We start from the raw sequence: 17,838 nt of genomic DNA, 5'->3' as shown, positions 1-17,838 counted from the left end.
TTACTTGCATGTTCTGAATATGAAATTGGACACACAGCTGGTTTTGATCCATCTTTGAGAATTCTACTCGCTGTGTGAGCTGTAAAAGCTCCGCCCTCTTCTGGAAAATGGGGTGGGGAGAAGTAGCTAATTTGCATTTAAAGATACATGCACGAAAATATATGTTTTTGCTCTCTCCTAAATAGGGGCTTTCAAAACATCCTATAATAAATAATCCATAGCATGGGGTATTTTGAGCTGAAACTTCAGACGCATTCTAAAAAGGGGCATTTAACTAAATACTTTAGCAAAAATTATGATTTAACAGCAGAAGACTTTGAGACAATTTACTCTGTGCATTATGTCTTTCATCCAAATTACTGCCAACTAAAATCTTTTGTTTACAGTTTATTTGATCAGATGTAACACATTTGATTGTTCTCTGATGGCCAATTATGGGCAAACGCACAAATCAATAGCCCTTCATCTTCTTTGCTTTTATTACCTTTGGTCTTATGTTTATGGAGTATTCCAATCAAATTTTTCTGTGCTCAGCTCTTCTGTGCTCGCATTGTAATTGATCCTCCTCCATGTTACTAAAGTTGGTTATTATTTATCTGTGGATCTTGTTTGTGGTAATTACTGTGTGCACAGGACTTCTCAAGCATACATTTCCATCTCTTACTGTGAAGAGTTTCTTCCTTGCAGCTTTTTTTCCCCGGTGCTGCTGAATGCGAATGCGTGCTTTTGTACGCGTAAGTAATGCTTTATTTTTCACGCCGAAAAGGATTGAGATTTAGTGGACCCCTCCTCAACATTTCTGGTGGCTGAAACGCTGACATGAAAACTATATCCATTATTGCCATCTCTTTCCGTATCAGTGGCTGCTCACTGTACTGGACATTAGTCTAAATGGTCTCTCACCCACCCAGACAGTTCAGTAAGAAGTGAGCTGGTTGAATCCTGGAGTCTGAAGATATTTTGAGAAATGCTTCCATTGATTTATTTTTTGTTCATATAATTGATTGGAATGGAAATATTGAAATATATCCGTCCTTCGAATGAGACGTGGTCATTAAAAATCCCAGGATGTCCTTCGGAAAAAGAGTAGGAGTGTAACCCCGGCATCCTTGCCAAATTTGCACATTGGCCTCTGTCCATCATGGCCTCCTAATTATCCCTATATACTGATTGGCTTCATCACTCTGTCTCCTCTCCACCAATAAGCTGGTGTGTGGTGGGCATTCTGGCGCAATATGGCTGCCGTCGCATCATCCAGGTGGATGCTGTACATTGGTGGTGGTTGAGGAGATTCCACCCTTCTATATGTAAAGCGTACCCAGAAAAGCGCTATTTAAATGTAAAAAAATATTATTATTATTATTATTATGAATGGGTTTGGTAACCAGCTTTCTTTAAAATATCCATAAAGCCAAAGCCATACAGGTTTGGAACGACATGAGTAATTGAATGATGAACTATCCCTTAAGTGTTCTTGAAATAAATTATAGTGTGCTATAGTGTTCCTGAATAAACTCTTACACTTGTGTTTTTGGTTTAAAGCTCTTCCAGTGCTCTTTTTGTACTTGGAGTTCTTCTGGAGGATCTGCGGGAGGTTTTACTTGCCATATTTTTTATCTGTCCTGTCTGGAAGCATCAGTACAACTAATATTACACTGCTGAGAAGGAAGTGATCATCCCAAAAACTTTAAATAGGCGCAGGCGTCCTAATGACTGGGTTGAATTGGGTGACTGACTGTGGACATTCAGAATAAAATAGGATTCTCCTTTAAGCTTCTTTACATTATTAATATCCATATGCATGGAATGATATACTTATCCAATAAAAGAACTCTTCGGCTTCCTACTGATACCCATAAGTTCACGGTTGCCCAGGCAACAGGCATCCTCTCCCATTGTGGTGATGTTGTTGGAATGCATTAGTCTCTGCATCATTGGAACACAATGAAGTTCCAAAACTACAGTGTGCCCCAATCTTAGTAAAGTGTTCCTGTGTCATCTGGGACGGCACTGCTCTATCACTCTTGATGTGGTTGAAATCTGCATGTACAGGCTGAGTTCCGTTAAGGTTACATCTCAGATACTTGGTCTGTAGTTGAAATATGGGAGATGAAATAATGTCTGTTTGTGCGGCTGCTTTATTTCATTTAGCTTAGTGATAATTCTGCGATCAAATGCAATTCATATTACACTTTTAGTGAGATGGTATTGAACTATTCAGCAGGAAAGATTTGGGTGTTATGTTCAATAGCTTTTTGCATTCTTTAGTTTACCATCAAGGAATATAATGAAATCCAAAGAAATACACTTAAGCTTAAAATCAAACAAAATTACAGCCACTTGTGTGTTGTAATCTCTGGAGTGGAAGATGTTGCAACTTAATAATTTTCCATAACTGTACTGTATTTGCAAGTTTCAAGCCCATGCTATTCTTACACCTTACATTATTATCTTTGTCAAAAGACAGTCACAAGTTATTAAAAAGTTTTGATTTGAGCGTTAAACCCCAGCCCCAGAAACCAATAAGCTGAGGTGAAAAACGTATAATTTAATATCAAAGACTTTTCACATAGCAATATAGCATCTCAATACAGCAATAATGGTTCTTGGTAAGAAGGGTTTTTTTTTTTTTTTTAAACCTTTTAAAAAAACGTTATTATTAATAGTGTGAGATGACATACATCTTCGTCTAAGACCGCTTTAGATTAAGTTTTAATAAAGAAGGAAACAGATCGAGATAGAGAATTAAAAGGATGGAGAACAGAGAAATAGAAGATTTGATTGATCAAACTCAAAAGCATTAGGGAATTTAGGGAGGGAATGAAAGTAATGTTGAGTAAAACATCACGGTTTTCCCCATGCATTTATGCATGTGTGTGCTTCTGAATGTGGATACATGCCAATGTGCATGTTTATATTATGCATACTGTATATATTTACCAGCAGAGTGTGTTTTATGAAAGCTGATGGTCTCTGACACAACTGCTGTTGAAATGTCATATCCAGCTTTCTCAGCTGACCCCCCAATGAATTCTGTTTGCCTCCCAAACCTAAAACAAACCGCAACCTCAACAGGACACTTGTTGAGCTGGCAGGTGTTGATGCTGGATGCCCACTGAGCCCTGAAAACCAAAGGGGGTTTTGGCCATGGCAGTGCAAATTATCAACCCTAAAAGTAATAATTAGTTTACCAATAAAATCCGCACATAAAAGTATATTAATTATATTATAGTATATTAATTATATTATATTACATTATAAATCATATTATATTATCACAGTTTTTCTGTGATTAATCATGATTAAGAACACCTACCAAGTTAAAATATTAAAATATTTTATAATGTAATAATTTCACAGTTAATCTCCAAATAAACCCCTTGAGTGTCAAAGATTGCCGACGGCCCCAGATTACTGTTGTGCAACATTCACTGCTCGTTAAAACATCACAGTTTACTTTATCTGGTATTACTTTTAAACTCAGTATCATTAGACAGATTAAGGACTTCTTTAAGGACAGCTTTGATATTTGAACACTGTTTATGATAAAACTGGGTTGCAGTGACATTAATTTATTATTTTATGTCAGGAGTGCAATATAATCGATCCGTAATGTAAGATATTTTGAATCGAATATCACACGCAAATGAATTCTCTCTCGTCTGCAGCGGTTCAGTCGTGTCCACACAGCTCGTAAAGAACAGATTTTAGTTCAGCTCTTAGTTCAAAAGTGCGCATATTTGGAGAAGTATTGATTTATCACGTTTGCAAAATATTTAGTCATACAGAATACCATTTCTATTAATTTCCCACTGAATTTTCCAATCTTTAGAGCTGAAACAGTATACAGAGCCAGCTCTGTCTCTCCTCTTCCTGATTTGCGTCAGATATGAGTCATCATGCAGTCATTCGCCTCTAGAGCTGTCAATCATATTACGTGACTCAATCCTGCCCTCTGCATGACGCTCTTCTGTGTGTTTACTTCCTCATTCTGTCCCTGTGAAGAACGAACCAATTCTACATTTCTATGCGTGAATTAAGAAGCTAATAAACACACGATAACTATGGCATAAGTTTTTTGTGTGATTTTTTTTTATGTGATTTCGGCTATTTTATATCAATAATGGATGTCTACATTCTAACTGCTAAGCAGGTGTAGCGATTAGCTCCATATAAAATGCTAAATATAACATTTTAACATCATTGAACATCACTGAAACCCATATTATATCGCCGCAATCGGAAGTAACGTTAAATACAAACACTCGCTGGCTGTTTAAAGGGAGTTTGGAGTTAAAGTGTAATATTAATCTTTTATTTTGTGTTATGTAGCTTGATGCTAATGCTAATATATCTCCTGTCACGCCAGGAGATATATTTTATTTCACATAAGGTACCAAAAGCATGCTTTTTTGTTTGTCTGTTTGCTAAAAAGACTTTTTAGGTTTTAATGTAAAGTGGGATGAATGTGGGGTTGATGGCCAATCCAGAATGCCTGAATAGGCTATAATGGCTCAATACAAACAAAATAAATACTATAAAAGAATAATGAGGATTAAGTCATTAATGACAGACATGTAAAAGTTTCATTGATTGAAAACAATAGAGTATGAATTAAGCAGTTGAAAGACTAGTTAGTAGATTGCAAGTATGTGTTTTACAGGCCAATAACATAATGATAGCATCTTATCTTAGCATTCGCTAAAAACTCATATGACATGCGATTTTGAGTCTTGAATTGTAAACTCTTAAGCGTTGGCTTTCTAGATATATGTTACTTAAGTGTATATTCAGAAAGACTTGCGAGCAGCAGCCCTTTTATTTGGGGTATGTCAAAATGCCCCACTTGCTAAAATTGGGGGTGACAAGTGAGGGGTTAATGTCGAAAAACATAAAGCCAGTATATTTTAAATACATCTTTATATGAATGAAGGCCAGTACCACTGATACTAATACTGCTACTGATGTCTTGAAAAAAATGTTTTTTAAAATTTTAAAAATTAATTATAACCATTCAACATAACAGTGTAATTGAAAGTTTAATTTTGCCATAATTGTGTGTGCTATTGTTCGTTCTAGCCAAAGGATTCTGTGTTAATTGCGTTACATATTGTTAACGCGTTAAACTGAAAAACATTTATTGCATGATGCATTAACGTTGGCAGCACTAATATTATAATTAGGGGTGTAACGATTCATCTACTACATCGATGTATCGATTTATTTTCCTATGATCTAACTACATTGATCTGTGCTCGGCAAGTTGGCCTTCCGGACGACATATATCGATCTAACATCGTTTTAAAAGGTAATCAATCGATTGTATCGATCATAGGAGATAACGCATTGGATTTAAGCACGTCAGACTTTATATGGATATTTTTTCTTAGCACTTTTAATGATAAAGCCGTTAAACGTTACTCGATTAAGTCTGCCTATCTGTGACATCATCGCAACGCACCAGCAGCAGCAGAAGTAAACAAAACATAGCATGGCGGATGGCAGAGAAGCCAACGTGCGAGAAATTATCAAGCCACCAGGAGAAAGAGCTAAGTTAGTAACGTGTTACCTGTACTTTCAACCCTTGCTAAATGTTACCTGTGCATTCCTGGCACCAGTGTGCCAGCAGAGCGAGTTTTTAGTACTGCTGGCGACATAGTGAACGCACAGAGAAGTGTTCTGCGGTCAGATCATGTTGATATTTTTGAAAAAGAAATCTGTAGAGTCATTGAAGAGTAGTTGGTTACATTTTATCTTTGTTAAATATTGTTTGTTTATTAAACTGAGAGTAGTAGCAGGTTCAGCCAGTTTATTCAACCTGAAGAAATGTTGGTTGCACTTTATTTTTGATATTAATATTGTATTTGTATTATTTTAATGTTGTAAAACAACAGCAAAAGTAGCAGGTAAACCTACTATTAATTAAACCTGAAGAGTAGTTAGTTGCACTTAATTTTTTATACTAATATTGTAATATTTTTATGTTGGAAAACAAAAGCAGAAGTAGCAGGTTAACCTACTGTTGAAATGTTGGTTGCACTTACTGTGCTTTTATTGAAAATGTATTGAAAATTGAAAATGAGAGCAGAAAAGGTTAACTTCCTGTTAATTCAACCTAAACTGTTGGTTGCACTTTATTCAAATAAAATTTGAATGCATTTGCCATTAATTGTTGTTTACTTGTTTGTTTATATCCATAAATAATTGATACCTGATTCCCTTACAAGAAACAACAGGAATCTAGGAAGCTTCACCTGCACTGAGCAGTATCCAGATATTTATTTCAGTCACACAATTTTTGGCTAAAAAGTTTTTCGATTTCAAAATCGATTTCAAGTCACTGAATCGTTTCGGATCGTATCGTTCTAAATGAACCAATATCGTCCTTGAATCGTATCGACAACCTCAAATCGTGATACGAATCGAATCGTTGTTAAAACGAATCGTTACACCCCTAATTATAATATTATATTATATTTATTATATTTTTATATTATTTATTATATTAATTATATATAATTATTATATTAAATATTATATAATTAGAATATTTATTTATTTTTATTAGATTTTATGGCAAAAACACTGACCAATAAATTATTTGCAGTTTAATAAATGCTCTTAAATGCCTTTGCCTTCTCAAACAGAAAAGTTGTGATGCCACTAAGAATAATAAAAAAAAAATCTGCTCATAATAAAATGCTGCAAAGTGTGTTATAAATATTTGAAGGCACAGGCAGTTGGCAAGAGTGCGGCTGTCTGTCATGGGGATTGATGTGCAGCTGTCAGATGTTTTCCTGAACAGGAGCCTGTTCTGTCTTTGTGTCCCCTGTGGACCTCTTGTCCCTGTCTATTGGCTATTCTGGATTCTTGACTTGTGTTGTATAATACTTGCTCTTTTTCTGCAAAATATTAAAGGGATATATATTAAATGAAATTCTGTCATTTACTCACCCTCATCTCATTCCAAACTTTCTTTCGTTTGTGGAAAATAAAAGGGAATTAAGAAGTTCTTACATTTAAGAAGTAGCTCTCCAGTTTTTTGTTATATATGCATCCAGAAATAACAATATGTGTGTGTATACAGGGCTTGACATTAACACCCGCCAGCCCGCCAAATGCAGATTTGCAAAGGTAGATTTCAGCTGTGGCGGGTAAGGCAGCCACTCCCACTAGCCACTTCGGCAGGTTGAATATAATTTCAGCCAACAAATGAAATGCCAAGACCGTCGTATCACAAAGTTACAATTCAATTACAATTCTTTATTGATTAACTTGCAGTTAGTGAAGGCGGGATAGGCGGAATCGCGCTGAATGACACACAACAGAAGCGCTCTCTCTGTCGTACGCACGATCAGTTCTCCTTGCGCCTGAATAGTCAAATACACGTGCACACAGATGTCAAAATGTCCATCGTGTGGAGTATCTCGCATGAACACAGTCGGTTATGGCTTAAGTGTACATAAACAGGTGGGTAATAACTGGAAATGTGTCAGAATAAAACGTCCGTGCATTCAGTAGCCCAATTAAATACCTATCTGTCATTTAATATTAATCAAACAACTATAGATGTTAAATAAATGTAATTTAATAAATGCTAATTTGATTCTTTGTTCTTTTATATAGCCTATAACAAAAATAACTCGTATTCAATTTCTCATATTAGCCTGATGCTCATATTGCCCACTCCTTGCCCACCTGCACATACCAGCTGATAAACAATGTAGTCTTGATTTGGCTGGTCACTCTGCACTCAGTTTGAAAGGGTTTTAAATAGTGCTGGTAATCGATAAAAAAATAACTAATTAATCAAAAAAAATTCTGTAATTAATCACGATTGATCACAAGTTTTTAATATTTTGATATTGTAATCATTACAGTTACTCTCCAAATTAATGTAGAAACATTTTAAAGACAGCATATTTTAAATATTTGTTGTTATAGCATCTTTTTATGAATGAAGGCCAGTATCACTGATACTAATGTCTCTATGAAACATGCATTAATGACGTTACATTACAGTATAACTGAAAGCTACCAATTTCAACATTTATTAGGCTTTAAAAAAACAACTTGGTTTAAGTGAACTTAAAACAATCTTTACATAAACCCATTATAAATAATAAATGTTATATGTAACTGTGGCCTTCTCTGTTAGACATAAATAAATTTAATAGTTATCAAACACCTTTCTTAACTGCATAAATAATAAATGAAATATAGATTAATCATCATTAAAGCTAAAATTTTCTCTGTTCCCTTTGTTCTTTGATGAACATTAAGACATCATCAGTGCTGCTGTCACTTTAAGATTGGCCGCTGCCGAAAATGACGCAGATCTGACGCGCTGTCACGGGTATCTCATTTTCTCACAAGTTCATTTAAGACGTTATTTAACTAATTTAAGACTCCTAATATGAGAATACTTGACAAAACTGACATTTTGGCAAAATTCTCTGTGTTGTTGTTATTGTTTGTTCAAGAGCAAAAGAGAACTCGATGTGTGCACGAGACTGACTCGAGTCTGTCTGTGCGTGGAGTGTGTGTGTGTGTGTGTGTGTGTGTGTGTCAGGGTGTCCCTCAATGAGCTGACATGAGACGCATCCACACAGACAGGACATTGACATACTGCGCATTCTCTTGTGTCTTGTCGCGCTTAGATTGTTTAAAAGCATTTACATGAATAGGAGTGTGATCATATAATGTAACGCTGGGCAAAAATGCATATAAAAACGGACGCTGCGTTAATTGCGTTAAATATTTTTAATGCGTTAAACGGAAAAAAATAATCGCCTGCGTTAATGCGTTAATTTGCCTAGCACTAGTTTTAAATCTTCTAAATCAAGTAAAATGACTCGAAATCAAGTAATTTAAGCATTCCAAAGTCAACTTTAATCATATAAAATTTAATTTCCAAACAGCAAAATTGTGGCCTGTGAAAATGCTGTAACTTTGGAAAACCACTAACCACAGTGGCTGGTGAGCAAAAAAGTTAATGTCAAGCCCTGTTTGTATGTATGTATGTATGTATTTATACATATATATATATATATATATATATATATATATATATATATATATATATATATATATATATATATATATATATATATATATATATATATATATATATATACAGGTGCTGGTCATATAATTAGAATATCATCAAAAAGTTGGTTTATTTCACTAATTCCATTCAAAAAGTAAAACTTTTATATTATATTCATTCATTACACACAGACTGATATATTTCAAACATTTATTTATTTTAATTAATCAGAAAATTAGAATATTGTGAAAAGGTTCAATATTGAAGACTCCTGGTGCCACACTCTAATCAGCTAATTAACTCAAAACACCTGCAAAGGCCTTTAAATGGTCTCTCAATCTAGTTCTGTAGGCTACACAATCATGGGGAAGACTGCTGACTTGACAGTTGTCCAAAAGACGACAATTGACACCTTGCACGATGAGGGCAAGACACAAAAGTTCATTGCAAAAGAGGCTGGCTGTTCACAGAGCTCTGTGTCCAAGCACATTAATAGAGAGGCGAAGGGAAGGAAAAGATGTGGTAGAAAAAAGTGTACAAGCAATAGGGATAACCGCACCCTGGAGAGGATTGTGAAACAAAACTAATTCAAAAATGTGGGGGAGACAAAAGAGTGGACTGGAGCTGGAGTCAATGCTTCAAGAACCACTACACACAGACGTATGCAAGACATGGGTTTCAGCTGTCGCATTCCTTGTGTCAAGCCACTCTTGAACAACAGACAGCGTCAGAAGCGTCTCGCCTGTGCTAAAGACAAAAAGGAAAAAAAGTGGTCCAAAATTGTTCTCTGATGAAAGTAAATTTAGCATTTCCTTTGGAAATCAGGGTCCCAAAGTCTGGAGGAAGAGAGGAGAGGCACACAATCCACATTGCTTGAGGTTCAGTGTAAAGTTTCCACAGTCAGTGATGGTTTGGGGTGCCATGTCATCTGCTGGTGTTGGTCCACTGTGTTTTCTGAGGTCCAAGGTCAACGCAGCCGTATACCAGGAAGTTTTAGAGCACTTCATGCTTCTTTTTGCTGACCAACTTTATGGAGATGCAGATTTCATTTTCCAACACGACTTGGCACCTGCACACAGTGCCAAAGCAACCAGTACCAGGTTTAAGGACCAAGGTATCCCTGTTCTTAATTGGCCAGCAAACTCGCCTGACCTTAACCCCATAGAAAATCTATATGGTATTGTGAAGAGGAAGATGCGATATGCCAGACCCAACAATGTAGAAGAGCTGAAGGCCACTATCAGAGCACTCTGGGCTCTCATAACACCTGAGCAGTGCCACAGACTGATCGACTCCATGCCACGCCACATTGCTGCAGTAATTCAGGCAAAAGGAGCCCCAACTAAGTATTGAGTGCTGTACATGCTCATACTTTTCATGGTCATACTTTTCAGTTGGCCAGGATTTCTAAAAATCCTTTCTTTATATTGGTCTCAAGTAATATTCAAATGTTCTGAGATACTGAATTTAGGATTTTCAATTAGTTGTCTGTTATAATCATCAAAATTAAATGAAATACACCTTTAAAAATATCAGTCTGTGAGCAATTAATGAATATAATATACAAGTGTGTTATATATTAATTTTGGCTTGACAGTCACTGTATAGTTTTCATGGAAAAGAGCAATATGCACATTCTATATTTAGTTTGTTCCACAAAGTTTGAAACAATATAAGGTGAGTGAGTGATGACAGAATTCTCAAGTTCACTATTCCTTCTATCATTTCACACTATACATTGTTCAGATTAGAACGTCAATTATTGTTATAGGACACTTGTTATATAACGCTCGTGGGTTTTTTTTAGCATCTTGAATTTGCCTACAGCTGCTGTTCTGTTCATACTAATTACTTTGACACGTTCAGTGTGCTGCTGTCCAGATCTAATAACTGTAAATGGGTCTCTTGAATCCCGAAGTCCATCTCTGAGCTTATTATATGCATGCGAGAGTGCAGTTTGGCGTGATGTGAAACGTCTGCCTCTGTCTTTTTGACTTAGGATCCCATTGCAGACTCTTCTGCGGTGGGCCACTTGCCAGCTGGAGCCCACTCTCCACGCAATGCCACACGTGCGGAGGACTCGGTGTTGCCTGTAAGTTCGCACTCCTTTCTTGTGTTGTTCCCCATTTTCTCATTTGTACAGCAGTTCAGTAACCTCTCCCCTATTCAATGTTGAACAGAGATGCACTAATGGCTCTCTAATTTATGCTAAGGTTGCTCTGAATGCTGCTCCCCTTAGTGTGTTTGTTTATCTAAAGTGATTTTAGATGCGAGTCAATTCAAATTAGACGGAGCAAGCTTCATTCTCCATGCCCTGACACACACAACCACACGCAACATGTTTCACCAATAGGCATTAATGTTTCTCTTCCATTATCCCATGGTACATCACTGGGGTCGTCACATCTAACTGAACATTTATGAGCACACATAACCTTCTAATGTTCACACCCTTTCAGCTATTCATCTGTTTGGCCTTAAAGACAAAGACAAAAAACTTTATGGTTTACTAAATGCTACATAAGCACAGTTGCAAATTAGATAGAGGCCCTCAAAATGATAAATTGCTTTGTAAAGTATCCATTAGGAGCTGCTCTGCCTAGGGAGTTGACTGTGCTGGCAAAATTAGCATCAGTTTTTTGCTAGCGTAATAAAAGCCTTAGGTTTTCATGCAATATTGCAGAATGAACACATCTATTTTTACCTTCCTTCCTCCGTGTCAGTGTCTAGGGAAAATTGCTCCTTTCAGGAACATAAAGCATGTTTGAAAAATTAGCCTTTTGATTATGTGACGGCTGGAACAAAAAAGCAGAAATGCTCAGTGGAGGAAATGCTAATTAAACCTGTGAGGTACACACCACGATCACTATTTATAAACAGTTCTGGGCTGACAGTCCAAAGCTGTTGAGGATGCAACAATTATGTATACTTACTTCTCACCCCCTCGTTTTCACTCTGCCAGCTTATAAATGTGAATTCCATCAAGTGTCTGCAGAGAACGGGTTGTTCCATTTTGTCCTCCAGATAACCTCCCAGTTATCCTCTAGAAGACAATAAAATGTTCATACTTACCCCGTTTAGCAAGAGTGGTTAGTAAGAATTAGTCTTAATAATCCACAGTATTTTATGGTTATTTTTATTGACAATGTGTAGAAAACAACCTATAAAATAATTTAGTTTGGACTGTAGTGAGGTGAAACTAGAAACTAGTTGTTGTTAGCTAGCTGCTAATTTTATTCAATTGTTTATGGTAGAATTTTTTTTTTTTTAATGCTACTTTTTAATATTGATATGATTATATACCAAAATAATTATCAGTAAACAATGAGGAACAAAATAAACAAATATCAAGGTAAGCGATCTTACATAATATGAGATCACAAACTGTTTCTTTGCATTTATTTAAAATTTATTGTCAGTGTTGGGCTTGCAGATCACCAGGGTAGGGTACTTTTTTACTGTGTGCGTGTGGGGATGACCATGTCTCTCAGCCACCACGAAGACCATTTTGTCCCAGGAAAAACCCTGCTTTTCAGTTCCCCACTGGATTTCGCCCTCTGCATATAAGCTTAATAAAGCCTGAACCTTGTTGTCGGTCCATCTGACATATTTTTTAAAACTCCAATCAACTAAAATGTTGATTTAAATAGCAACCAACTCTTACCGCAACAGACTTTTAAAAATGGTGGTTTAAATGAAATGCTGCGTGGAGTCAACCAATCAAACTGCTCCGTGAACTCGACCAAACTTTCTTCTGTGGAAACGTGGCTTATGGTTGTCAAACGTACCGGTAGTACTGGTACTAGTCGGTACTTAAAAAAAGATTTGACACTACCAGCATTTCTGCTGTACCGCTGAGTGCAGGGCATATTCAGTACCCACTGATTTATGCTGCTTTCAAATGCTCTAGTTCATGTTTGAGCGCTCTCTGAGCGGCAAAGGTTTCTATTTACACCGTTTTTTCAAAAGTGTTGAGCATTGTCAATCACAATCATCTGTTGAGCGTTTGAACCAGAGTATATGAGCGGAGTGGAGCGGCAGCAATTTCCCCTCCATGCTCTAAGCATTCAATAATCACTCCACTCCAGCTCCGCTCCGGGTTCACCATTTCCCTCTCCCCGCTTCTCACTCACTGATATCAGAAACACTGCTTCGTCTTCGCTCCGAGGAAATTTGCGGCTAAAGTATTTAAGTAAGCTCTGAAATATCACAAAAGTTTGGATTATAACATACATTAAATAAAAAAACAAAAAAACAATAGGAGATAGATTCAACGTGGTTTATTGGAACACTAGTGTGCACATTTTTTTTCATACGACATGCTATGCTTTTTAGGCTTTATCTAGCCTGGCGTGGCCATACTCAATTCTAGTTAGAATTTGAGTCTGGTACCGCTCCATTGAGCTTTGATTATGGGGCGCGTTTCAACGAGCCAGGAAAGACCTCAATTGGATAGACCCACAACCAATCAGAGCAACGGAGCGACGCGTAACGTTAGTTGTCAAATGTCAACAGAACTCAACTGCACTGTGTTGCCAAGTCCGTGTTTTTCTCCATGTCCGCGGGTTGAAGCGACCCCAATTATGTGATTATATAAACCCAGGAATGCGAATTTTAGCAGGCAACCTTGCCAAAATAACATATTTTGCCAACCAAACGCCATTTTTTTCCGGAGAACACCCCGGAAAGTTATTGTTTTGGGCTATAGTTTTGAGTAGCAATTGTGCGCGACATTGCAAAAACACTTGGAAACCCTGTCTGCACGCACGCTGGATTAAGTAACGTTACAAGAAAAATATGAGTGTAAACGATCTTTGCCAGTAATAAAATAATTTAAGGATACACAGAGTACTTACCAACACGATCATCGTTTCTGAGAGAAATAGTGAAGGTGAATGCATATACGAACAAGTTTTCCGTTTAGGATAAGAGCAAATTCAACCCAAGAGCCTTCGATGACGTGGATGATTACGTTACTGTTTATCATCTGTCCATCATCGTCTAAAGCCCGCCCTGACAATTTCATTGGTCCGAACAGTTTCTGTTCGGGCATAATTACTCCTCTATGGAGCGAGTCCAGACCGAATTGCCCGAGCAAAAAAAATTGTGGGCGGGGCTAAATTCGGCTGGCATCCAGGCTAGGCTTTATCAGCATTAAAAGTTAAATATCATTGCTGCTTTTGCACTGCAAATTTTGTTTGGAAAGAAAAAAATTTAACAAAAAAGTTTTTATCAGTTATTTTATCTACGGGTCACTACATTACAGATTTCTGCTCATTCAAAATCAGATACAGATAACTGTAAGCAGCTTAGCACTGTAAGATTTGTTTGTATGCATTAGAGAGAGCGATTGCATGTGTGAATAAGTGCTACCTGTTTAAAATGTGCTTTCACCCAATCATATTCAGTATGTAGAAGGTACAAAAAATTATAACTATAACATCCCACTCATGTCCATCGCCGTCTTCATAACCTTTACATTATTTCTGATTTGAGTGATCATCTGTTAAATGTGTTAAACGTGCGAGTTCTGGTTAAAAATGCAGTTATATTATGGGCTCGTGATTGAGCGGTAGTGGAGCGCTCTCAGAGCGAGTGAAAACTTTTTTAAAAATCCGCTCCTCACTCCGTTTAAAATCACGCCGCTCCGCTCCCACTCCACTCCGCTCACATACTCTGGCGTGAACGCAATGACACAGAACACAATGGGACAAAAATGTTTAAAGTACTTAATTTGACAGTTTTTGCTGTGATACCATAATTGGTACAGAGAACTGCACATTTTTACTGGTATTGGTACTGATTACTGAAATTTTGGTACCGTGACAACCCTAGTAGCAAGTCCATACTTGCTTTGCAGCAGCAGAAACGTAGCAGATCTAGTCTGCCAAGGCCAAATACATCAACTTTTCCATTTTCATTAACATGCTAAAACTCTTTTAAGAGTTGCCATGATTGAAATGAATCTAATTATGGCTTAATTACATAATCTAAACAATTATCAAAACTATCGTATTGAATAGTCGGTTCAGCTACACTGGAACAGGTCTTTCATTTTCAATGGGAGTGACTGTGACCACTGGTGATGCTACGCAAATGAGCAAAAAGTGCTGCGGCTACAACCAGTGAGAGCGCAAGCGTGTCATGTGATCTGATTCCTGATTCACTTTGATATTGCATTTGTATAGAAACACCTACTAGTGAGCAAACTCCAGTGATTAAACCTCTGTCACTGTGAAGTGGCCCTTTATTATTGTAGCACTTTGAACCGTTTAACCCCATATTTAGTCTAGATCTTCCCACACCTTCCTTGCAGATAATTGCTCCACATTCCTTGTAGGCCTACCAATGAGTTAATGCTGTATTTGTGTTCATTTAAGAAAACTTTAACAAATATATGTTAATCAGAGTGGGCTTTTTCTTCTTTAGAGACCTATAATCTGCATTGGCCTGAAGTTGACAAGCAATGTTTAAGCTTTTGTTCAAAGGGATACAGTGCAAGTGTGGGCGTAGCTGAGTGAAAGCATCCTCTTTATTTTGCTTTCAGAGCCAAAAAGACTATATTTATTTCACCCTTTAATGACACAGACTAGACAACATACATCCAAACTATTAGCTGTTATCTTTCATAAGCTTAAAAGAATTTGCCTGATCAATAAAACAACCATGTTCACTCATGAGATCTAAGACTCTCTTTGGATGTGACGTGTGGAGTTGTAGGATCAGGCAAGGAACCCCAGCTATCCGTCCTCTCCTCCTCCTCTGACATGAAAGGTGTCAGATCAAAGTGGCTATAGGCTGAAAGAGCAGGTCTCTGGAGCTATATGACACCCATCAACCTGGAATTATTTATGTTCAAGTGAACATAGAAGATCTCACCTTGAAATCCACACCTGGCTTAAAGTCATGATCTGTATTAACTAAGTCTTTCCAAGTGTGCCTTATGAATGTAAGCCTATATTTATTTGTGCCTATTTATGTCTTTTATGTTTATGTTTGTTAGCTTTTTAACCCAGATTTTTTTTTCAGTCTGATTTGTTTATGTTGCACACAGAGAGGCATGTAATCTGCCAAACCTATGCAATAATGTGCATAGTAACAGTTTAGGACCCAGGACCAGTAGTGAAAAATGAAGACCAAGAGTCAGGAGTGCAATTAATTAAAGAGAAATTTACTGAAGAATAGTTTGCGGTTTCATCACCAGAAGTCAGCTTCAAGTCTCAAAAGGAGTTTGTAGGCCGTGCTCCCTCTACCAGCCTATCCTACATACAATTTCTCAACAGTTATACTGTTTTCAAGGTCTAGCCACGTCATTACTGCAAGGTGGATGATTCTGATTGGCTCAGAGAAAATTAACAATCATGGTAAATTTCCACACATTGTCAGTTAATCAGGTTCACATGTACATATATCACTTGTTGACGCTTTCACCCCGGAATTAGGCATGTAGTGACCTTCCAGATTCTGGAGCAGGTGCCAGCTTGCCCAGAACAACAAGTCCACCCATCTCTTAGGATGCCCGTAATCCACCTCCAGTACTGATCTGTAACACAGTATACTGTGCACACACACAGATACACTACACTGTCTCTTCAAGGTTGGAGTTGCTTGAGGGCTGGTCCTAACCAGAAAAAGTTTCCAAAACATACTGATAACATGTGCTTTCTCTCAGTGAGAGGTACAGGCAATATCCATCTTGATTCTTTAGGGTTTCAGTTAAAGGAAATAAAAAATAAAATAGAATAAAAGACAAATCCATATTTCATCTCTGGAAGCCGGGCTAAGTGAGCAAGCACTGTTACTGCACTCCCGTCAGGTTTGGGGTGTGTGATGCCTCCAAAATCCAAACACACGACAACATTCTGAAATCAAGTGTTTAGAGACACATCACTCATGCCTAGGACAGACCCTCGGTCACCACTCAGGCTACGTCTACATTAATCCGGATAGATTTGAAAACGGAGTTTTCGTTTTAAAATAGTTTTTTTTATAATCATCTTCGTCTTCATTGGATATAATATGACAATAATGCTCTATATTTGTCTGGATCTATTAATTTATTTAAATATACATAAATATATTTTGCCGCATACTATAACTTGAATACAACTCTTCTAAAAAGAACATAATTAATTTCTAAATTATTTTTATTTTTAATAATTTTTAGAGGCATTAAGTCAAAAATAAACCTGATATCCTGATCCTGATATCATGAAAAATATCCTATTAAAAGGATATATTTCTTGAAAATGGACTAGTTTGGGATAATCTTTTATTATTTCTTATAAAACATTAAAGTAGTTGTTAAAATATCATAATTATAATTTATTAAAATAATTAATTTATATTATTAAATATTATAAAATCTTTGTTTGCCAAAGTCATTTGATGCGTCCAATGTGTAGTAACGTGGGGAAAACATAAAACAGAAAAGTATAGAGAACCTGCAGACCCATGTATACCCACTAAAATACATCATATTTATGAATTAATAGTTAATATTTCTCCACCTTGGAATTATAATGTTCTATCTGCATTCTGACCAGTTTTGAGATTAGCTTTTGAAATGAGCTTTAAAGTTTTTGCATTCCATTTAACTTTGTTGATAGAACCTTTTTGTTTTCTAAATCACATAATGTAATAAGTTGTCACAGAATAAGAATATGCGAATAACTCAATTTCAACAAAAATGTCAGAACTTTATAATTCCAAGGTGACGATTTGTGAAAACATTTTTCACCTTTTGAAAATAATGATCAAGATGTGCACATTTGTATTTATTCATGGCA

The 17,838-nt window shown here is 36.6% G+C and overlaps 1 protein-coding gene across 1 annotated transcript in view; it reads left to right on the top strand.

Moving 5' to 3' along the window:
- Nucleotides 1-17,838, top strand: part of kcnh5a (potassium voltage-gated channel, subfamily H (eag-related), member 5a) — a gene marked incomplete at both ends in the record, with an annotated part of 194,654 nt that overhangs the window by 80,338 nt on the left and 96,478 nt on the right. Inside the window, one exon of the mRNA XM_079831381.1 lies at nucleotides 11,049-11,141. Coding sequence (XP_079687507.1) covers nucleotides 11,049-11,141 — 93 coding nt within the window. The remainder of the gene's footprint in view (nucleotides 1-11,048; nucleotides 11,142-17,838) is intronic.

Source organism: Gobio gobio (assembly GCF_949357685.1).
Source record: "Gobio gobio genome assembly, chromosome: 12".
NCBI lineage: Eukaryota > Metazoa > Chordata > Actinopteri > Cypriniformes > Gobionidae > Gobio > Gobio gobio.
The sequence above is the reverse complement of the archived record's forward strand: the minus strand, read 5'-3'. Positions and strand labels throughout refer to the sequence as shown.